At 41.8% G+C, this 23,675-nt stretch overlaps 1 protein-coding gene across 1 annotated transcript in view; it reads right to left on the bottom strand.

The window, feature by feature from the left end:
• BLMH (bleomycin hydrolase) overlaps positions 1 to 23,675 on the bottom strand; it is a 31,289-nt gene that overhangs the window by 7,444 nt on the left and 170 nt on the right. Inside the window, exons 2-11 of the mRNA XM_026656614.1 lie at positions 23,258 to 23,455; positions 21,190 to 21,299; positions 20,323 to 20,464; positions 15,221 to 15,309; positions 14,077 to 14,169; positions 9,790 to 9,945; positions 9,069 to 9,227; positions 8,896 to 8,963; positions 8,216 to 8,333; positions 3,246 to 3,315 (exon numbers count right to left, since the gene is read on the bottom strand). Of these exons, the coding sequence (XP_026512399.1) occupies positions 3,246 to 3,315; positions 8,216 to 8,333; positions 8,896 to 8,963; positions 9,069 to 9,227; positions 9,790 to 9,945; positions 14,077 to 14,169; positions 15,221 to 15,309; positions 20,323 to 20,464; positions 21,190 to 21,299; positions 23,258 to 23,455 (1,203 nt within the window). The remainder of the gene's footprint in view (positions 1 to 3,245; positions 3,316 to 8,215; positions 8,334 to 8,895; positions 8,964 to 9,068; positions 9,228 to 9,789; positions 9,946 to 14,076; positions 14,170 to 15,220; positions 15,310 to 20,322; positions 20,465 to 21,189; positions 21,300 to 23,257; positions 23,456 to 23,675) is intronic.

The following is a 23,675-nucleotide window of genomic DNA, read 5'->3' as shown; positions in this document are numbered from 1 at the left end:
ACAAACTTGTCAGACAGTAATGCTATACTTTTATTATTTTGCAAAAGGTAATACATTTCAGACTGGATGGGCATTTGACAAACTAATCTAGACCAGGCCCATGCAGAAGGATTTGAGAACAAACCCCTTAACGTGGATCATCTTTGGCTATCAAACCTTATGAGTACTGGGTAGCACGCTGGTTTTTGTTGAAGTAGGGTTCGTTAGGAATATAGGGGAGCAGGCACTGGTTTGTTGCTATAAAGCTATTCATGTATTCTGGGCTGAATGCACTCGTTCGCCATTGTAGGTTGCACTTAAATGTTAGGCAGGTGACATTTATGGTTGTTTGGGGGGAGAAGGTATGGAGCACTTATGGGTGGAATAGGGGGAGGGGGTTGAAGAGACCATGGGCTTACTAAGAATGGCAGATTTCATTAACTGATCCAGAATTTGTACACCTTTGTTTTTCAATTAGTTATGACCGTATCTTTTTTAAAATAAGATTCTCTTATGGCTGGGCAAAAGCAATATTACTACAAATCAGTGTCCCCCTCACAATGGATGGACAACCCTTTGGTAACCAGTGTTTGCAGCCCAATGTTCCCAAGCAATCCTAAAACACCACCACAATGTGGCATATGGTACTGGGAGGAGGAAGGGAAGACATCATAAGAGCACATTTTGATTTCACAACTCTAGTGCTTGTGGTCCATGCTCTACTGTGTTAGCGAAGATGCCAATGAGTGCAGGATTGCATGGCAGTAGGCACAAACTACCAAGGGAAGTGGTGGATTCTCTCTCTCTGTTTTCAAATCAAGACTGGATGCCTTTCTGTAAGATGTGTTTTAAAACAAGTTATTGGGCTCAATACAGGGTTGCCTGGGTGAAATTTAAAGGCCTGTGCTATACAGTAGGTCAGACTAGATCTATGGTCCCTTCTGGCCTTAAGCTATGAATGTACAAGTAGGTTATTACAAAGCAATCATCTATTTAGCTAATTTTTTAAAAGAAATCTTTTAAGACTTTTTTAGCATCCTTTTCACAACTTTTTTTAAGACTCCAACTACCGATCATAACTTTAAACTAGAACTAGGATTTACTGAGACATGAGCTGAACAAGCAACTTTTTAAAGAATACCTCTAATCTCTGGTGTGTATTGTATTGGTTGTCATGCTTCATTGCCGTCAACTAGGAGAAGTAAACGGATAGGCAAACGTGCATATTTCCTGAAATTCCTCTTGGCAAGTCATACAGATGTTTGAGAGGTCCTGCCCTCTCCACAGCATATCAATATACTCAGCCATAGTTTGGCATCACTACAAAGGAAAACAAAACTGTCTACAGGAAACCACCAATAAACCACTCAGCCCTGCAGGGCACCAAACTGAGTTTTATTGCTGCCTCAAATTCATCATAGTCATTCCAAGAAGTATTTATATAATGCAACAACAATTAGAAATCAATCAAGCTGGAGGGGAAGGAGCCAGTGATCTGTTGATTAAGAGAAATATTACTAGCACTTAAAATTTGTTTACACAAAATTTGGGCCACTGAGTTTGGTGGTAGAAGTCAGCCAACATCCATTCATAATATTTTTCATGTGGAGATTAAAAGATTTGCACTATCAAATTGCTAAAATAGTTACAAGACAAGGCCAAGACATCCCTCTGATAAAGCAGACTGCGCACTTGTATTTATCCTCACATATGGGGTCTCAAAATGCTTTACAAACATTAAATGAGGCCTTGCAGTATGCAAGATCTCTCTTATCTATGGTCTACTGATGGGAAAACTGAAGTACAGCAATTAATTGACTAGCCCAAATCACACAGGAAACCTGTAGCAGAGTCAGGAATAGAAGGTAGGTCTCCGGAACTCCTGGATTTGGTATAACCCCAAGACTACCCTTCTGAGGAAGTTCAATATAATACGTCCTGCACAGTCCATGCTATCTAATCCCATCTCAGAGGCTCTGGGCAGCAGGCTCTTTTGAAGACAGGTCACAAACAATGGAAAGAGCACAACTGGAATCTTCAGGCTCCATCTTTACTGTTTCTGGTGGTTGCTTATAATGAAGTCATTTGTTCCACTGACACAGCAAAGCCAAGGTTGCACCAGAACATGAATTGCAGCTGGCACTTTAATACATCACAGTAATTCAGGATTTCGATTCACTTCACTATGAATGGAACTGGAATACTTCCAAGTTCACTATAAGCTGGTTCCATTGTATAGTTACATCTTATTTTCCCATTTGAGGATTTTAAAATAAATTCCTGATTCTTGCTTCAGGGAGATGGCTGAGGAAGCCCACAACGCCCAGCCTAGCTACTCCTTTTCTTTCTCTGGCTTGCAGAGCGAACATATTGTAGGCATCTACTTGTCTGCTTATCTTCGGTAATTACACTGCCCCTTGCACCTCTTCTGTTGCCAAATTGCAGATATTGGCAGTAACTGCAGGAGGAGTTCCTTAATCTACCTTAAGCATCACCTTAGCCTGTGCCCTAGAGGACAGTGAACTCTAGTGTGACTCAGCCTCCATGTTTCAGTCTGACAAGATTTTTCCAGTGAGCCAGGATTTTACAGCGAGCTTGTAATCGGGATCCGTCCTGTGTAATCCCCACATTCTGAAAAATCAGATCTGAAACTTCAGTAAAAGTCAAAGCATATTTTTCTGCCCTACCTCAACTGATTCCACAAACAAGTACAATTGGAATGGCAGCCACCTAATCGCTCCTATGGGAAATACATATGGATTCATTGCCATTTCACGAGGCAGATTCAGCCAAACAGGTAGCACACAATGCTACCAGGCAGGGATCCAAGTTCAGAATTATGCTTCTAAGCTAGTGGTTTTCAACATTTTTCTTCATTTGCAGACCCCTAAAAAAATTCAAATGAAGGAGCAGACCCCTTTGGAAATCTTAGACACAGTCTGCAAACCCCCCAGGGTCCACAGTTTGAAAACCATTGTTCTAAGCTCCTAGACCACTGGAGACTGAGGTAGACTATATTATTCTACAACTAACTCTGTGGGACATGAGTTTTGAAGAAAACATGACTACACTAAGATTACTGCTTCTCTTCCTACAAGTATTATGGTGTAGGATCTCACTTGGTGCACACTTACTGTTGGTAATCTTTTGCCTCAACTGACATCTATGAAGTGCCTACCACCACAAGGCCCTTTTCCCTTCCAGTTCTTTATTTCCATATATGGAGTTCGGCAATGTAGTCATGTGACTGCTATGATTTATGTTACCTTTAATACCACGGTCTTCACCCCAGGAGTTCTCCACCTTCCATTTCTCAAATGATCCTTCTTGCCCATCCTGAACAAAGATGGAAGTAAAACATGCATTCAGTGGAGAAATTCCTCAAAGTTTCTGACAGTTAGTGCTCCTACTTCTAAAATCATTGCCAACAGAACCACCAACCTGACACACAGATGTCTTTGATGCTCATGCTAAGGAAACTGGTAGGCAGACTCTCAGAACAAAGTTTTGTGGTTCTGTTTGTGATGATTTTAGAAGCAGAAGCACTGACCGTTGTAAGAAACGGTCTCCTCCTTTTAAGGTACAGTTTCTGATTAGTTGAGGTAATTATTCCATTTTTCTATTACAAAACACATCTACATTGTGTTTTTACAAGACACAGAGTAAGTCGCAGTCCCTTTTAAATACTAAGTACTTCGCAGTTGCATTACAAGCATTCTTTACCTGTTAGTATTGGACTTAAGGTCCAGAACCTATGTTACTTGTTTGACATAGAGAAAGTTTCTCCAAGAATGTTTCTATTTGCATGACTGTCACAACAGTAACAAAAACTAAGTATCTGAAGTTTATAAAATTCTTCCCCCGCACCCTTGAGTTGGACTCAATTAAGTAATTCTAACAGATGAGAGTATGTGGGACTATTTCTAGAAACTTTGGTAAGATTTGAGAGAGATGTTTCTTCCTTCCTGTGATTATCCTTGCTAATCTGATTTAAAAGATGCTTACAGTTTCTTGGATAACCTGCACCTTGCATATCCACCTATAGAGTATCAAGTCTATTCAAAAAGAACAGGAGTACTTGTGGCACCTTAGAGACTAACAAATTTATTTCAGCATAAGCTTTCGTGGGCTGCAGCTCACTTCTTCAGATGCATAGAGTGGAACACACAGACAGAAGATATTTATACATACAGAGAACATGAAAAGGTGGAAGTACGCATACCAATTGTAAGAGGCCAATCAATTGAGATGAGCTATCAGCAGCAGCAGAAGAAAAAACTTTGAAGTGATAATCGAGATGACCCATAGAAGGTGTGAGGAGAACTTAACATGGGGGGAAATAGATTCAATAGTGTAATGACCCAACCATTCCCAGTCTCTGTTTAGGCCTAAGTTAATTGTGTCTAATTTGCATATTAATTCAAGTTCTGTTTTCCTCACACCTTCTATGGGTCATCTCGATTATCACTTCAAAGTTTTTTCTTCTGCTGCTGCTGATAGCTCATCTCAATTGATTGGCCTCTTACAATTGGTATGCGTACTTCCACCTTTTCATGTTCTCTGTATGTATAAATATCTTCTGTCTGTGTGTTCCATTCTATGCATCCGATGAAGTGAGCTGTAGCCCACGAAAGCTTATGCTGAAATAAATTTGTTAGTCTCAAAGGTGCCACAAGTACTCCTGTTCTTTTTGCGGATACAGACTAACACGGCTGCTACTCTGAAACTAGTCTATTCAAGTCCTTTCCTAGTTAGAATAGTGCACACAAGTCCACAAAGTAACATGTCACATGAAAGGTACTCAAGCTCCCAGGAGGCAGCATTCCATCCTATTGGAGGATGTGTAATGTTTTTAGCTAATGAGGAACAGCGGATGTGCCCAAAGAGTCACTTTTTTAGAATCAGCAACAAACAAATAGGTAGTTTAATCTAATCAAGGCAGAAGAAAAATACTAAAGGGTTTTGCTATATTTTAACATCAAAAACCTCAGCCGAAAAGAGGACTCTTAAGCAAATTTGTTTTTGTCTTTTTCAGTGAATTAGCTCAAGCCATTTTATGTCTTAGATAAAACACAAGATGTCTAACTTGTGTGACATTAACACTTGTGCCCTCCCCTAAGTCCCATGACACTTCCCCTTCCCATAACAGGTATTGTCTGTCAATAGGAGAGGAAGTTATTTTGGTGAAGTACTTTTCCTGTTTGCATTCACAGCCTGGAAGGTCTCTTTCCATATACTGGTTCTTGAGGATTGCCGAGCGAGGGCAGCGCTGCTGTAACTCACCTGGATACCATAGGGGCTGCTCACTGGGCTTTTTCCACCCTGATAACCCCACTTTTAACTTTCAGCCTTTCAAAGGAGGCTTCCCCCTCACACACCACAACTCAGCTTTGGTCTCCCTGGAGACGTTCTCTTCCAGAGGGGTGCCTATTAGTTGTTTCACCATAGTTTTTTTTAGCCTCCCCAACGTAGACTTTCACAGCCTTCATGGGAAACAGTTCCTGGTCAACATTAAAAAATGGAAGCCAGTTAGGGCCCCCAAGAAAGGCTGTAGACCACCACCACACAGAATCTCCTCAAATGTGGGTCACTAGGAGGCAGAGCTGAATTGTTTCAGCTAGCCTGAGTCCACACTGGCTTTCAGCATGTTTAATGACCAGTTAAAGCTTAATCAGTTCAAACTGAACCAGTTTAGTGCCAGTGTAGACTCAGACTAGCTGAAACAGTTCTGCTAGATCTCCTAGTGCCCCATAGTGCACTGGTGAAATCTCCCTGGTTCAGCTCAGAGGCAGTGGATTCTGGAACTGTTACTACGATATCGGTAACTAGGAGTCATTGCAACTGAAACAGTTTAGGACATGGCTTAAGAGAACAAGGGGCAAACATGAAACATTCATTAAGGTAAGTGTGGAACCCTGAACTGTTTGTGCTTAAACTGGTTCAATGACAGCAGTTCTCTAGTGTAGTCAAGACGGCATTCCATTCCAAGCTTCATTAGCACTCTAGCGTATATTCCACATTCTGAAAGAGTCTCATCTGTTTTTACATCATCATCAAGCAAACAGAAGCACTGAGAAGATAACCCCCCTGTGCTTACTAAATAAGAAGATCCTTAATCCACAGGCTTCCCCATAGCAGTTCCCATGAAGAACTATTAATTCATTTCTCTCCCTTTCTTCTGGTATTCTGCCCTCTTCTGTGATGTTCATGATAATGTAGGGTTAACTCTGGTCTTTGGAAAAATCTGCCCCTTACCTCCCTTTATTACTGTAGTAACTACACTGACATTTTATAGTTTTGGGATGAGGTTGGGGAAAAAACACTTTAAAAGTAGACAAGAGTCCTTAAAATGAGATACTCGAGGTGTACCCAAAGCACTAAATTGAGTCCACTCATAAGCACTTTCTGACATGTAAATTGAACAAAAATATATAGCATGGTTTAGAAATACTGGCATGGATTAAATGTGCCTCTTTTGGAAATAAATTACATTGTAACATTGAAGAAAATCCCATTGCAATCAAAACCTTTTTACAAAACAGGTAAAAGACTAATGCTTTGATGGATTTACAACTACCTTTGAAAGCTCCTTTAGATTAAAGTCAAGGTTTATATAAGGCAACATGTTCAGACAAATACACAATCTAGCTATTATTTTAGTAAGAAAAATGCCTTCAAATTCTGGACATCCTCTAGAGTTAAAGAAGCACCACTTCCTTTAAGTGACCTCCTGGCTCTAGAGACATCCATCTCTCACATTCTTCTTCAAGACCCAAAGTATATATAGTCTATGTATGGGAATGTGTTTTCAGTTTAGCAGATCTTCCTTACATTTGTCAAAGTTCTGGGTTTAGGTGGCAGTATAAGAGAGCCCATTCATTGATTCCAATAGCCAGATTGTGTATCAGAGTTTAACTTTTGCATACCAAAACCCTAAGAGGGTAAAAAATATGAGCTGCAAATCAAGGAAGCAGACTGCCAGGAAGGAATTTCTACTTATATAACTTTTGCTGTTCAAAAAAAAAAAACAGTTCAGTGTGAAAAGAAGCCAGATTGCAGCATGAGTCACTTTATATAAAAAATAACCACTTAAGGTATGTAAAGTTACTATACACATATACACAAACTTCACACCGATTACAGGTTTATATAAGAATTTCAAACAGCTACAAATGTATAAATCATTTTAAATCTCAAAATTTCAGAAATCAATAGAATATCCTTTAATCTTCACACAGGATTAGTTCTGTAATCTGACACTTGAAAAGCATATGTAAATTGTAGAAGACCAGTGTGTAGAATACTATTGAATTTTGAAAAGTAGTTCTAAGAAAAACTGATGGCTCAACAATCCCATGTCACACCCTTGCATGAAGTCCTGACTCTCTGGGAAAGTTTTCAATAATATGTAAGCACTTACTTCTCAGACCAAGTAATCTTGGTTTGGAAGAGATTACTTTTCAAAGGAATCTTAAAAACTTTGACTTTGTGTTTTGATGTAGGGGGAAGTCTCCTCAATTTTTCCAGAAAACAAAAGCTGAAAATTATAATGACTTCCAGGTATCCAAAGATACTGAATTTCACATGGGTCTCTCAGATGCCATTTCTCTGGTTTATTAGCATGCAGTACAGCTGTTGGCAATGTAAAAGTGCTAAGAGCTGTACTGCTGTTTGGGGGTTTAGATTCTTCTCTCCGATTAGTGGGTGTGTCACAGAAGTCATGTGCTACTAATTTTGAGGGATTGTTAGTTATTTGAGAGCCTCCTGCAGGCTGTTCAAGCAAGTTTTAAAGTAGTACAATGCTTGGTGCTAGACTTAGACTAGATTAAGTAGTGTGCTGTAGAGAGATGTGCGATCATCTTTGATTCCCTGGTCAGTAGGATAAATCAGAATTCACATACCATTTAAAGCCAGCCAAGCTATATTTTAAGTTCCTGGAAAATACAAGTCAAGTTTCTTTGCCCTTCTCAAAGAATTTCTGGGCACAAAAACCAAGCCACTGCCCTGTTGTCTAGAATTGCTCACTTGTTCGGAGAAACTAAAAATAGTAATTTACCAACAAGTGACACAGGCGAATAAGACATCAGGCATCATGCGCAGGTGTGATGTCCTGCACATATGCTGCCCTTTAGCAGAACATGTACATTGTGAATGAACCCTGAGCATATAAACAAACTGCAGGAGAGTTCAAATACATCTGTGCAAACAGCACAAGTGCTTGCGGAGGAGATCTTACCTTCTCCGTGAAGGCAGTGAGGACCATGGCATGGGTCATCATTGATTCTCCAAACATTAATCGTTCTGCTTTGTTCATGTTCTTGACGGAGACGCCGAACACCAGCTCATGATCAAACCTACAAGTAAGCCATACAAAGGAGATGAAGACAGGAGGGAAGGAGGAATCAATGGAACATAACATCCAATGATGTATTGCACAGGGCTTTGACAGATGCTTAGCTCCTCTTCAAATCTCGAGTTAGAATAAATACTATATGGACCCTTTTGGCATTCCCCTTAGTGGAATGCCATCCACTAAGTACTAGGAAATTCAAGTAACTACACAAGACATTCAGAGGGGTGCTACATTCCCTTCCTTTTTGCCTTGCAAGAGGCACAGACAGGATATACTGCATTTAAGTCCATTTCTCTTCAGCTAAGAATATTTTACATTAACATTTCACATCAGTGAATTAGCAACCGAGCACATTTTCAGAGTATCAACATTTCATTTAACAGCCAAAAAAGAAGGGGATTTAACAACAGGAAGAGAGAGCCCAATGCACACTTGTCTTTCTCATTTTGGGTAAAAATCATTTTTGGGACAACATTTGTCACCTTAGCATTTTCAATTTGTAGCACGATTGCCATGAACAGAGAGCCCAAAAAACCATTGTGTTTTAGATTTCCTGCACTTACACATTCAGGTCAATGATGCCCAGCTTGCTATGGAAGTATTTCCCAACATCGCAGCCGAACCACACAGCCTAAAAATAGGAGAAAAGAGTCACGCCGGGGCCACGTCCCAAGATAGCCTCTTACACGACGAAAGAAAAAACAGGTTGTGCCACTGATTGGAAGAAAACACAAACCTCGCCATCTTTAATAGAAGCTGCAGCCAGCTTCTTCAACAGATCAACAGGCTGGTTGTTGTAGAGTGTTTTTCTTCCTCCCACCAGGTTGCCCAGGTACGCTACCGTGTATAGCTTGTTGTACTGGTTCTGGGGTCGAGGATCATTCACTAGGCAAATCTGCCATGAGTAAGAGGTCACTAGTTAAATTATAAATCAATTGAAGCCTCAAAACAAACAACTCTTGATATATCAGATTAGTTCTTCTGCTCTAGCTAGTTGACCATCCCATGCAAGTGAGGACAGCTTCAGCTGGAACATCAGAAGTTTATTGAATGCAATAGAAGACACGCTCTAAGCTGGTCCATGTATCCCTAAGTGCTGCACAGGAACCTCATTCTATTCTAATTATTAATATTTTATTATCAAGGCCCCCATGGCTAAGCCACTCAAGATCTTACAGCAGCATGAAAACATAATTAAAGTACAATTAATCCATAAAAAATCATCCAAATTAACACAAAACCAAGTGAGGGGCGCAGTACAAATACAAAAAGGGACGTGGATGCAGAAAGGAAGAAGGGGGAATAAATTCGAGGCCAACTTTGACTCAGTTGATAGCCTCACACATTCCCCATAGCAAGCTGTGTAAGAAGCCCTGCTTCAGCAACAGCACATAGTACTATACAGTGAACATTAAAAGGGGCTCCAGAAACAGCAGGCATTGGTTGTATTTTCCAACCTTGTCTTCCATGTTGAAGAGGGGTTTGATGTGTTCCTGATAGAACTGCAGTGGTGTCATAGGGCCAATCTTGTGGTAGTTCTTCTCCTTGTCTCGGAACTCCCAGGAGAAGGTCTCAGGAGGGTTCCCCAAACAGGTGTTCACTATTCTGAATACCTGCACAGGAAAGCCAACATGGGCATGAAAATTCACCCAAGCCTTTCGTCATGGGCTATCGATTAAGCACCAAAATTCTGCAGCTGGGCCAGCTACAGAAATGCCATTAGTCAATTGATATCTTCATGGGGACCAGCTGCAGAATCAGACCCTTAATGTTTATCTTTAAAACATCTGAATAACCATATGCTGGTCAGTTTCCCCCATCCGGTACTAAGAATCCTCACTCTGCAACACCGCCGAACGTCAAATTAAAGGCCACAAAATCCAGAGCTTCCTCACCATGCTAGAAACACCACAGGTTCCTGCTCAAGCTTTTTGTCATTTTGCTCAGGCACTAATATATTCAATTCCAAGCTGTAGGAGTATGGTAGCAGTGAAATACAATAAAAACATATATGGCTCAGCTGAAACACTGTCCAATCCTTAACTCTAGCAACTCCATTGAAGCGCAGTGAAACCTTCCCCTAGATAGAAGCTGTGTTTAGACTGTGCAATGGAACCAAAAGCACTTACAGTCAAAGAACACAATAAGGACAACAGCTTTTGAGACAGAAAGTTGCCAGGCCAGCTGCCACCTTTCAGAAGACCCCTCCCTCCCCACTAGCATATATAAATATTGTTTGGGAAAGAGCTCTAATAATGTACGTCTTGTCTTATGGACCCCATAATCCTTTCTCCTAGCATACATGTACAGAAACATTTTCATTCTGATGGTACACCTCCATTAATCACTTTTCCTTCTGCGAGATGATTTGGATTTCTGCTCTCTTTGGAAATCCCCGAATAATCTTCTTGTCTGTTTTAATATATTTAACAATACCTAGATTTAGAGTTAAGTATAATTTAACTGAAGGGCTCTGGCTGTTGACTTTGTGACATCCTTGGTTGAAATACATAGTCCTTGATAGCTGACATGCATCTATTAATTTCTATTAGATTAAGGATCTTTGGCTAGATGTCAAGTGGACTGTATCCCTTTAAATCAACTTCTCTTTAAGAGGCCAGGCTAGTAGTGGTCCTCTATTATCCAACTATACAAGTGCTCAACTTTATATAGGACATGTCAGGTTTTAGGTAGCTTTCTGGGAGCACCACATTTCCCTTGTGTGGCTAGCTTGTTCAGGCGGCTTTCAATGGCTAAATATTGCAAGGAACAGAACCCCGTTTCTAATAGGCTTTCTTGTCCCATTCTCTCTTTTGAAGCCATATAGGAACAAAAAACAAAACAAGACAAACACACCATACACTGGGGTTAGGTCAGAAGGTTTCTGTTTTTATCCTCATTTCGCTTGCCATCCAAGATACTTTTATCTAAAAATCTTCACGCCAGTAAATGTTTTAAAGGCACCTTGGATCTTAAATATAGAATACCTTAGTGGCGGGAGCACCAGTGCATTTGGCCATCTACAAGACAAAAGTGTTCCTGCCCCGAAGAACTTATAATCTAATAAGGATAATAGAAGAAATCAGTTCTTAAGTGGAAACAAGGGCATAGGCTCAAGTTTTTATTGGAGAAACTCCCATTTGTTTAGTTTTTATAGAACATGTTTCCAATAAATGTTTTAAAGAACAAATTTAAATCCCCAGCCTTCTACAAATGTTTGATTCTCACACAGATTACGTTTGTACAAAGATAACATTTGCCAGTGGACATCCCCATGTTACCTCAGATAGCCCCGTTTCTCACCACATCCAATTACAGAAATAAAACAGGTCAATGGAGAAAGCTTAAGGAGACCAACAGGCAAAATGATTCCAACCAAAGGAAGGAAAAAAGTGATGGAGACAAAAGTCTCGAGTCAACAAGCACAACCTTGCCTGAAATGGTCTCCTTGGCTTGTTTATCACCACACCCACCACAGCCCACCCCTCAGTATCTCCAAAGCTTCCTCTTTCAATACCCAGGGGAAGCTTGTTTCAACTAAACAGAGCTTTCTATCACGCCGGTGACAGCTAACACCGGGGTAATGTAAGGATACAGTGGCTTTTTGTTTAAAACAAAAATAGGCAGGGAAGAGAAGGGCCACTGCTGATAAGGTAGCACAAAAAGAAAACAGAAGCCAAAAAAATGCAAATAAAATCCAGTGCCCTGAACTTGTGACCTACCATATGCTGCTTTGATAAGGAGCCTGTTTCTGCTTGAACACAAGAGATTCAGTATTCACCCAAAGACTATGCAACTGCTCAGGTTCAGATAAAGGATTGGTGCCCACGATAAGGAAATTGAGTAATAGAAATTTGCAAATGAACTCAGTGGAGATGAATGGTGGATAAATCTGGTTTGCCAGGCACAAAACTTGAACTCTAATGTATAGAGAAATGCATTTGAACAAGTGAAGCGAGACAGTATAATCCACCTTAAAAACTGCTAAATGATTTTGTAGGTTTAGAGTCTGACAGGTGCAGCTGGCAATGCTAATTACAACATTTACTAAAAGGAAATCCACTTAAATGGTAGTCAACCAGTAGTGTTGCAACAGGAAGAATAGGGGCTAACTCAAAGGAAGAAAGCGCTTTTTTTTTTTTAAAACTACACCACACACCAACTCTCTCCAGATTCAGACAGAAATTAGTGAGCCATTAATGAGCTTTGCTTCCAGTTTCTAATGCTGGAAACTAGGAGATTTTAAACAAAGCAAATGAAAAATGTAAATCTGCCGTGAACTCTATGTTTCTGCCTTATCTGAATTAACCAAGCCATTCCAGGGGGCTTCAGGTTAACTCTGCAATTAAGCCCTCCAATGGATGTCTGCATGCAAAGCCTAAAGACAGAAATCACGTTAATGGATATTTAACTACAAAAAGGTAATTTGCAATGTACTGAAGGACAGAATCAATAAGGTCAGAGGTCATTTGGCCCCAGCAGAGCACATTTGATGGAATATAAAGGGTTTTGTTTTAACAAACAAATGTGTTAAGAACACAGTGCCAGTTCTGCTATCACAACATATTTCTTATTCTAACCTTAGAACTGGGGATAGTGAAGCTGTGGATTTGTGCATGAATTGCAGTAAAAGCCCCTGAGTCCCTCTCTCTGGTAGTATCATTTACACAAGGCACAGAAAAGAATACTTCAACAGGAAGCTTTTGAGAAGTTTGCTGAGGGGAGGGGAAGGAAAAGGAGATTTACATCTTCTCCAAAAGAGCTGGTACAAGATGACCCAGTGGGCCTGTTCCATCAGACACTTCTGACAGAGGTATATCCATAAACTTCTGTAAGTAGAGAATACAGAAGTGTATCATTTTTAGAAATACACATGGCCATATATACCAATCTTAACATACTATGGGCAATAAGTTTGCTGCTTCTAATCCATAACTGCTGGCTATTTGAAAATCAAACTTAAGGAGAACAGAGTAAGATGAAAATAGTGTATAGCATCTCTTGCATTTAAACCAACCATACAGCAGGGCAAAGTGCTATCCTAAACCGTGGAGAGGTGAGAGCCAGACAATGCACACTACAGCATCACACAGTTGCAAATTAGTTTTAAAGTAAATTCATACAGAGAGGTACTTGGATAGTCTGCCTTTAAGAAAAAGCAACTCATTTGATAAAGTGATTGCAATGCTGCATATTTAGCACAAAGTTTTTTCCACATGCTAACGCATGAGAAACTGAACTTCCTTTTGTTATTCTTTTCTGCTCTCTTGTGGGGAATTTCTGCAACACCACTTGTACTGCACAACTTTAAGTTTACAGTGGGTATACAGAATAGAGTTTCCAATTCTTCTAGCCCTTGCTAGTGAGACCAGGTTGTACATATTATTTTGGTCTCCGCTGAAAATGAAAATACTGGGGTTTATAGTCTGCTAACTACACCCAGAGGAGCAAATTCTCAGCTGGTGTAAAGTGTCCTAGCTCCAGGACCCACCCAAGTGGATAAATGCAATGGTATCCCAAAAATGGGAAAAACAGTTTATGCAGGAAAACATTACTAAAAATAAAAATCACTTAGTAACACTTCAGACAGTACATGGCCATCTGGGTCACTAAGATTTTTGTACAATATAGGGGTTTGTTTTGCACTTTGCAGATAGCTCTAGAACAAGAGTAAGCCAGAATTACTTCATCTGTAGCAGCTCCCTTCTGCTTTGGAAAGAATCAGGTACATATATGTACATTACCTCCTCTATCATAGTGTCCTTTGCAGCAGTGAGTTCTTCCTTAGTTGACCCACTTGCTACCATGTTTCTTAGCCGCACACAGTACTCCCTCATCTGTTTAAAAAGAAAGCCATTTTATCACTGTAATAGGACCACAAAAAGTATCGATTTGCAAAACCTGTATATGTGAGGAAATCAAGATTTGCTTTATGGATTTCTATCAGGCATCCAATCACAAAAGGTTTGTTTACAGAAAAAAAATCCCTATTGATACTACTATTAAGAGTTGGTTCTTTGTATTAAATTTTAGAACAATCTAAAAGCAACCTTTCGGGCCGGTTGGTTTGCCAGGATTCAAGCAGAAGACCGTAACATGGCAGCCCCGAGCAACACCATTAAACCCCTGGTTTAATTCCAGCATGCCTATTTTATTTACCAACTCATTTCTAGAGATTTCTGGGAAATAGTTGTCCCTTGATCACATGCTCGTGAATTGCCAAAACAAAGCTTTCAGAGGAAAGGTTTGATTGCCATTTCATTTTTTGCCACAATGGATTCAGATCCTTGTCTGATTGCCTAAACCTGCTTTCTTCCTTTGTCACAGTCACTTCAGTATTTCGCATAGCACTGCATGCTTTTCCTGTGCAAGCTGGTTTCAGTTCTATCCTAAGCTCTGTATTTTTAAAATCCATACTTGTAAATCTTAGCCACCATAACTTGGCATCATTAAAGCTTTGATCTCTTGGTGGATGGCATAGCGGAAAACCAGCTCTCCCGGGACACATGAAGTTTACAAAAAGATCTTCTGCCAGCCACATAGGTAGAATTTTTCCTTTGTGAGTTAGCGAAATAATGACCATTGTAAAGAGTGCCACAGAGGACATTTTCAAGCTATGGTCTGAAATCAAGAGCATCAAACCCTGTTAGTAGCAGCTATTCATGCACCGACTTCCTCTTTCCTTCCCAGCATTTTAGGACCATTCCCCTTTGCCTTTTAATCCATACAAACGCAGTGTTTGCATAGAAGCAAGGAAGTGCTCAGACTGGCTTTTAGTGCTTTGATCAATAAAGAAAATTTAAGGAAACTAGTCAGGAACATCTGGAGCTTATGATTTCTTCCTATCTGTCTAACCGCTGAGTTTTAGCACAATTTCAGATCTTTTACCTTATGATTCAAAATCTCATTCATCCTCCTGGAGGCCTCTGTGGTGTGAGATTCAGGGAAATTTTTCTTGGGGATAACGCCATGTTTTTCTAGAAGAAAAAGTTGACAAATGTTAATTGTCAATTGATAATCTTGTATGCAGTGTAATTGTAGCTGTGTCAGTCCCAGGATATTAGAGAGACAAGGTAGGTGAAATAATATCTTATTGGACCAGCTTCTGTTGGTGAGAGAGACAAGCTTCCAAGCTATACACATCTCTTCTTCAGGTCTCGGAAAGATACTCCCAACATCACAGCTAAATGGATGTTCCACCTTGTATTTAGCTGTGACACTCAGAGTATCTTTCCCAGAACTGAAGAAGAGCTCTGTGGGGCTCGGAAGCTTGTGTCTCTCACCCACTGAAGCTGGTCCAATAAAAGATATCTCACCCACCTTCTCTCTGATTGACAGTCTTGTCTTTCTATATGGCCAGTGTTGACATCTGCTCATACCCACGTGAAGCCTTAACTCACCTGGTTTCTATGAAGATAGTCTGGGGCAGAGGTTTCTTAAAGAGTCAGAGCAAGCCAAAGGTTATGTTTTTTGTCTGGGTCTTCCTCTGTCTTTGTTAAGTATAAATTCAACTGGGTTCCCCATAAAGATAGAATCCTTCAGTGATCAGACATGATAATCTCCCATTTGTAAACCTTAAATAACATTAATTAGTTGAGGAGAAATAGAAGCTCTTTCACAAGGAATTTGACTCTTCTTAGATTAAGCTACCAAACCAGTTTGCTAAAAATGTCAACCCCTTATGTGCTATTCCATGTATTTGGTCTTAAGGTGAAGTGAACAACTTCCTAACCTTCTCTTCTCCATGGCAACAGAAAAGGTGCTTTATCCTCAAAGTTATGAGATGTAGCTTTGTAGTTGCTAATAGAGAGTAGTAACAGGTAGGTTAATTAATATTTACATTGTGGTAGCACTCAGAAGCTCCACTGTTCTAGGTGCTGCAAGAACAAAAGTACATAGTCCCTGGACATGCAGCATACACTCCAAGTCTCCTTTCCGCAGTAAATCTTTGCAAGATGATTAGGCAAGAAAGGGCAGGTAAAGGCAGTTACAGCATTCCAGAAAACAAAATCCTTGTGTGCAGTTTGTGCTCATTTTAACCGCTCATTACCCTACAAGCTTATTGCACCAGTGCATAGTCCACATGAAGTCAAGCAACCTCTGAATCCACCTATGTGAATTCAACTGTATCTTGATTCATTTTTTTGCTTAAAGAACAGTCCTACCCTGAGCAGCAGCCTTGTAAAGCTGGCACAGAGGCGTTCCATATTCATTTTGTCTCATTCCATATCCCATTTGCTCAGCTTGCAAGAACATTTTTCCTGCTAGCCCTACAGACATCCTGGGCTCTGACAGCCAATATGGGTTTTTACCTTGTGCACCGGTAACATTATGCACAGGTATAAGTGAAGGCAATTCCATTTTCTCTGGATTATGACCACTCACTGAAGTAAGGGAGTCGCCCATTTTCATAATGAGGAGACAATCAGGTTGCACGGCTGTGGCTGAGGGCCCCATTTGGCCTGGTACAACCAAAGGCTGTGCACAATAAGGAGAGATCCCAGAGTTCAGGGTGAGTTTATAGGGACAACGGTTAGACATTTTTACCAGCGAATGTTGAGCAAATCTGTTACGAGAGAGAGGGGCTGTTAGCCCAGCATTCTGCAACGGGGCCCCTTGGCTTTGGAACTCACTTCTTTTGGGCATAACAGGCCACCTTTGTTAACCTCTGGGGCATGCTGCACACCTTGTATTTCATACGGAGATGGGAGAGGGACGCTGGGGAGTTTAATATTTGTTGCCCCATTTATGTTGTTTCTTAACTATTGTGATGCAAGAGTAATTTACAGAGTCTGTTTAACATCAAGTGTCTTGTTGAGGGTGTCTAGAACCTGGGATGAGTTCCCTTTTGCATAGTGGAGTAGAAGTTTAAATAAATTTGAGATGGAAGACAGTGAGGATATGAATATCCACATGCGTTTTCTGTTTTAATCCACATACAAGAACTCATCCCCCCGTGACGCTCCCCATTAAATGTTGGCACGATGCCTGCAGGAAGACTGTCATAAGTTTCTGGGTATGCTTCGTGTATTAAGAGTTAAACTACTAGATTAGTGTATAATTAAGTGGATAAATTTGTGGTTTCTACAGCCAGTGTTTATATTCTAAAGAAAGTTAGAACTGGTTAAGTCGGATTCCGCTCCCTGATTTTAGCTAGTCAAAGCTGTAAGAAGGGAGGTAATGAGAGGTTAGCCCAATGCTTTTAAGTAGATTACATTTGTAGTTTGCTGCAGTCAAGTGTTTAAGGGGACATAAATTGACACCTCAACTATGGCAAAACTAAAGGAAAGCATATAAAGGCAAGTGAATCTTGGACTCAAGACGTGGTTCTTAGTGCTCATAGTACTGTTTTTTAATTTGGGGTATACATTTAAGTTGAGCCTCTATTATGGGGTCTTTTAAAAAATTTCCATGCAGCTTGCAGGGATTTCACTGTTGGCGCTGTAGTTTTTAATTTCGGTTTCACTAACCTCCTCATTTTTGTGTAGTTCCCCTTTCTGAAATTAAATGCTACAGTGTTGGGCTGCTGTGGTGTTTTCCCCACCACAGGGATGTTAAATTTAATTATATTATGGTCACTATTACCAAGAGATCCAGCTATAGTCATCTCTTGGACCAGATCCTGTGCTGCACTTAGGACTAAATCAAGAATTGCCTCTGCTCTCTGGGTTCCAGGACTAGCTGCTCCAAGAAGCCGTCATTTAAGGTGTCAAGAAACTTTATCTCTGCATCCCATCCTGAGGTGACATGTACCCAGTCAATATGGGGATAGCTGAAATCCCCCATTATTATTGTGTTTTTTATTGTTATAGCCTCTCTAATCTCCCTGAGCATTTCACAGTCACTATGACTGGCCAGGTGATCAGTAATATATCCCTACTGCTCTATTCTTATTATCCAAGCATGGAATTACTATCCGTAGAGATTCTGTGGTACAGTTTGGTTCACTTAAATTTTTTCACTTCATTTGATTCTACACTTTCTTTCACATATAGCGCCACTCCCCCACCAGCACAACCTGTTCGGTCCTTCCAATATATTTTGTACCCTGGTATTACTGTGTCCCATTGATTATCCTCATTCCACCAAGTTTCTGTGATGCCGATTAGATCAATATCCTCATTTAATATGAGGCACTCTAGTTCACCTATATTATCTAGACTTCTAGCATTTGTATATAAGCACTTTAAAAACTTGTCACTTTTTAGCTGTCTCCCATTACATGATATAATTGAATGGGACTTTCATTTGACTGTTTCTCATCAGATCCTACCTGTATTTTATCATCTTCCATCTTCTCCTCTTTACTAGGACAGAGAATCTCCATTAATAGATCCTCCCATAAGGGATGCCTCTGTTCAAGCCATGTGCTCCTCTGCGCCTGTCGGCTTTCCCCCAGCCCTTAGTTAAAATTAAAAAGATCGTAGAGCAGTTTTTAAAGTGCCAGCAATCTGGTTCCATTTTGGTTTAGGTGGAGCCCATCCTTCCTGTATAGGCTCCCCCTTTCCCAAAAGTTTCCCCAGTTCCTAATAAATCTAAACCCCTCCTCCCTACTCCATTGTCTCATCCACGCATTGAGACCCTGCAGTTCTGGCTGTCTAACTGGCCCTGTGCGTGGAACTGGGAGCATCTCAGAGAATGCTACCATGGAGGTCCTGGACTTCAATCTCTTACCTAGCAGCCTAAATTTGGCCTCCAGGACCCCTCTCCGATCCTTCCCTATGTCACTGATACCTACATGTACCATGACCACCGGCTCCTCCTCCGCACTACACATAAGTCTGTCTAAATGTCTCGAGAGATCTGCAACCTTTGCACCAGGCAGGCAAGTCACCATGTGGTTCTCCCGGTCATCGCAAACCCAGCTATCTATGTTTCGAATGATCAAATCGCCCATAACGAATACGTGTCTCTTCCTAATAACTGGGGTTCCCTCCCCCAGAGAGGTATCCTCAGTGTGAGATGATACCACGATATCATCTGGAATGAGGGTCCCAACTATGGGATTGTTTCCCTCTGATCCAGTTGGATGTTCTCCTTCTCGGAGACTTTCATCCTCCTCAACAGCACAGAGGCTGCCAGATAAGGGGTGGGACTGTTCTATTCTGTCCCGGAAAGTCTTATCTATGTACCTCTGTCTCCCTTAGCTCCTCCAGTTCAGCCACTCTGATCTCCAAAACCCGTACACAGTCTCTGAGGGCCAGGAGCTCCTTGCACCAAATGCACACGTACGCCACCTGCCCATAGGGCAAGTAATCATACATGCTGCATTGGGTGTAATAAACTGGATAGCCCCCACTTTGTTGCTGGACTTCTGCCTGCATTCTCTTTTTACTCCTGCAGTTCATTCCTTTGTTGATGTTTTGTTTTTAATCGGGGTATTTTTGGCTTTAAGTTTAAAGAATGTTAAGTGTATCTAGCACCCCTCACACTTCCCCTCCAAACTGCTGTTAGCTGCTCCTGTTCACTAGCTCCTCTGGTTGCTTAGAAGGAGTTGTATTAATTCCAAAATAGGTTTTGAAAGGAGAGGGAGGAAGGCTGCAGCATGGAGAAATCAACACAGGAAAGTTCTGTTCATCTTTCAGTTTGAGGCCTTATTTGTTACATCTGATTAGTACCCGTAACCTACAATTGATTTAGCATTGGCAGCCTTTATGCAAGTTGTTTCAATCAAGCAAGAGAACCACTTAGAGTGTTACGTAATCACACCAGACACACAGCAAATGAGTTGTGTGGGAATTCTGTTACTATCTTAAATGGATAATTTGTCCTTTACTATGACTGGATTGCTGTGATTAGTGGAACTACAAATAAATACTACTCATTAAAGTTTTCTACAATGTGCAGCACTGTACAATCTACGATGCCTGTAGGACGTTAGGCTATCAGCATAAAAATAATACATGGCTGTAAACATTAGTTACTTCACTCCTGATCTTTCAGGCATGAGTAGAGTTTCTGGAAGCCCTTTCAGTCACCATTTCTCTTACCAATAATATTAACCAGCATATCCCACTGTCCTCCATCATTGGTGGGGTTGGAAAGCAGGAACTGTGTCAGCCGGTCTTCTACAGGCTCGTTTTTCTGAGCCGTTTCCACAAAGGCATTTAAAAAATAGTAGCAGCGTTCGATCTGGAACAGAACAGATAGGGTAATTTAATCTGTGCTTGCAATATGCCATATGTTACTTCATTCCTGGGTGTATGCGCTTCTTTGCAAATCTCACTGGAAAAAAATAATAAATCTATGCGGTCCTGTTCCATTCCATGTTCTTACCATCTCTGCAACTCTAGATATCATTCTGTAGGCATATTTCTATTACTTGTTCTCTCTCGTAAACCTTTAGTTTGTGTGGAGGGATAAGAGTGAAAGCGAGTTAGTATATGGGGGGAAACAGAAAATGCTAGATGAAGCCTCTCTCAGTTACTAGTAACAGCTGCTCTTAAACAGCCACTGTTGGAAATAAACAAGTGAATTAGCTTCCAGCAGTGTGTCACAGGGACAAGAATAAGGCAGCTTTAGTGGAAACCAGTGTTGTTCCTACCAAGCCTCCTACCCGGATCCTTGAGAGGACTTAGGCCTCTTGAAACAAAAAAATGCTACTCTTCCGAACAAATTATTTAACCCCTCCCCACCACCACCACCATTTTCTCCTCAATCCAGAAATGCTTGCTCCCCCCCCCCCCCCCCAATCTAAAAATTGGGTTTGTAAAGGACTTCCGAAGACTGCTTTCAGTGTTTCTCCTTGGCGCCTTAGGAAAAGCTTGAACACCCGTATAGAGGGAAATCAGACTGCCAATGTTGTTTGCATAGGTAAAATGTCCTATAAGAAGAGTCTATGGCCGGTACTACTGTACCTTATCCCAGTAGAAGAGATATGCTTGGCTAAACTCAAACTCTTCAATGTTAAACTTCTTCATGACAGGAAGACGCATCACATTCAGACATGAAAAGATCCAGCATCTCCCTGAAAGGGAACAAGAATTAAACTGTCCAGCTCTATGAAGATTTGCACAGGCTATATTTAAACACAAGATTTATATGGGCTGTTCAGTCTCACTCTTTTACAGTATTTAAAAAAAATAAAAAATTCACACACACACTCCCCCTCCCCCCCATGATCAAGTGGCCAAACAAGCAAAGAGAGAACTTGGCATCCCAGATCCTGACTTCTACCCCAGGCTCTGCCAGTGACTCCCATCTGATCTGTGAAAAACCTTATTGAGTTTAAGTATCTTTGGTGTCCTTTATATTAAATTAATGGTTTATGTATTATTGTGGGACTGGACGATCAAAGGACTATACTGAACAATATGGCAGACAAGAATGGACTTTTGGACAAAGCGTCGAGTGGTTTGCCTGGGGAATCTCTAGGAGGAGATGAATGCAAATTCTCACGTCCGGTTATGCAACAAACCTAGCCTTTTGAAGTTATGCCCTAAGAGAGAACCACTGGCTGCTGATCATCTGTTCTCAGAATCAGAAGATCAAAGGCCCAAGCTGTATAAAGGAAAGATTGACCTAGTCACAGAGGTGCTAGTGCTGCATAGGTGCTAAAGCAGTTATGGCCTTGTAGCCACAGGAAATCCCCTTTGTGGGATTTGAAGGGCGGACTCCTATCAGAGCCCTTGGGCAGAGAGCACCCACCCTCCAACAAGAGAGATGATGGTGCCAGCAACAGACCATAGAGGAGGAAATACAGGTGCAGATGCCCTGAAATGTGACGGTCACTTTATTTCTCTTTATCTCAGTTTCCCTAGCTATAAAATATACAATAAATATCTATTCATAGGGAATGTTGAAAGGATTTTTTAAGGAACGTGGCTCCGCATGACTCCCAGAAGCAGCTGCCTGTCCTCCCTCCAGCTCCTTCATGTAGGGGCAGCCAGGGGACTCCGCACGCTGCCCCCGCCCCAAGCGCCACCTCCGAAGCTCCCATTGGCCATGGTTCCCGGCCAATGGGAGCTGCGGGGCAGCACCTGCGGATGGGGCAGCGCACAGAGCTGCCTAGCTGTGCATCCATGTAGGAGCTGGAGTGGGGGACATGCCGCTGCTTCCAGGAGCTGCTTAAGGTAAACTCTGCATGGAGCCTGCACCCCTCACCCCCTCCTGTGCCCCAATCCCCTGCCCTGATCCCCCTCCCACCCTCTGAACCCCTCGATCCCAGCCTGGAGCACCCTCCTGCACCCCAAAACCCCCTCATCCCCAGCCCCATCCCAGAGCCTGCACCCCCAGCCGGAGTCCTCATCCCCTCCTACACGCCAATCCCCAATTTTCTGAGCATTCATGACCCAGAATTTCAATTTCCATACACAGATGTGGCCCTCAGGCCAAAAAGTTTGCCCACCCCTGATCTAGAACCTTTGCGTGGGGGGGGAAGCTACTGGTTCTGAAGAACTTTTCTCTGTCTGCTAAATCCATTGTAGGTTGAGTGACAGCTTAAAAATATATCCGTGATTATCAGCCTTCAAATGTTAAAAACAAATTACTATCTACTGTCTTAAACCAGGAGACTTTAAAACTGTCACAGGTCCAGTGACTGAGCAAGGCTTTTTTGGCACTGCTCCAAGACCACACCAGATTTCAGACCTCAGACCAATGTCATTTCCAAACTATGGAAGAGTGCCATTTCTCTCCGAGTTCTCTGTTTGAGTAATTTCAACCTCAAAGGGCTTCGTACGTCAGTCACTATTTCCACAAGCATAAGGAGCAGACGTGATACAGTATGAACTCAGAAATAGCAAGAACTCTTCCAGGTGATGTTTCATAACGAGAAGTCAGTTTAAACCATAGCACCAGCCATCCACTGTAAGTGTAACTTGGTTCATAGATTTATGCTGCCATAGTTAATAAAGGTTTTGCTTTACGGTCAGTCAAGGAACAGCCTATCTGAGAAGTCTGGGGCTTGCAGAGACTTTCCCTTACCTGAGTTTTTCTGGTTAGTGACTGGCTTGCCTTCTACAGGCACGGTATGCTGGAACACGTGCACCGTCTCCTGCACCACTTGCCGGTCGAGACACACCTCCAGTGGGTCGCTGGTGGTTGCAACATTTCGGGCAAGCAAGAACTGCGGCTCTGACGCCAGTTTTTTGGTGAAAGCCGCGATCTTTTCCAAGCTGAGCCCTGCCGAGCAAAGCAGCGCACGTCGCGTCACAAGCCGAGCGGGGCAGCCCCGGCGTGTGCGGTCAGAGCCCCAAGGGGTCACCCGCTCAGAGCACGGAAACCGCTAACAAGGTACCCGGGGAACGTCCCTGCTGAGGGCACCCAAGAGGAGCCCAGGGCCAGACACCAGCCGGGCAAGCTCCGCCTGCAGCTGGGAGCCCCCGCGGTGCGGGTCCCCCCC

Source organism: Terrapene carolina, unplaced genomic scaffold, assembly GCF_002925995.2.
Source record: "Terrapene carolina triunguis isolate 2854851 unplaced genomic scaffold, T_m_triunguis-2.0 Scaffold231, whole genome shotgun sequence".
In the NCBI taxonomy this organism is placed as follows: Eukaryota; Metazoa; Chordata; order Testudines; family Emydidae; genus Terrapene; species Terrapene triunguis.
The sequence above is the reverse complement of the archived record's forward strand: the minus strand, read 5'-3'. Positions and strand labels throughout refer to the sequence as shown.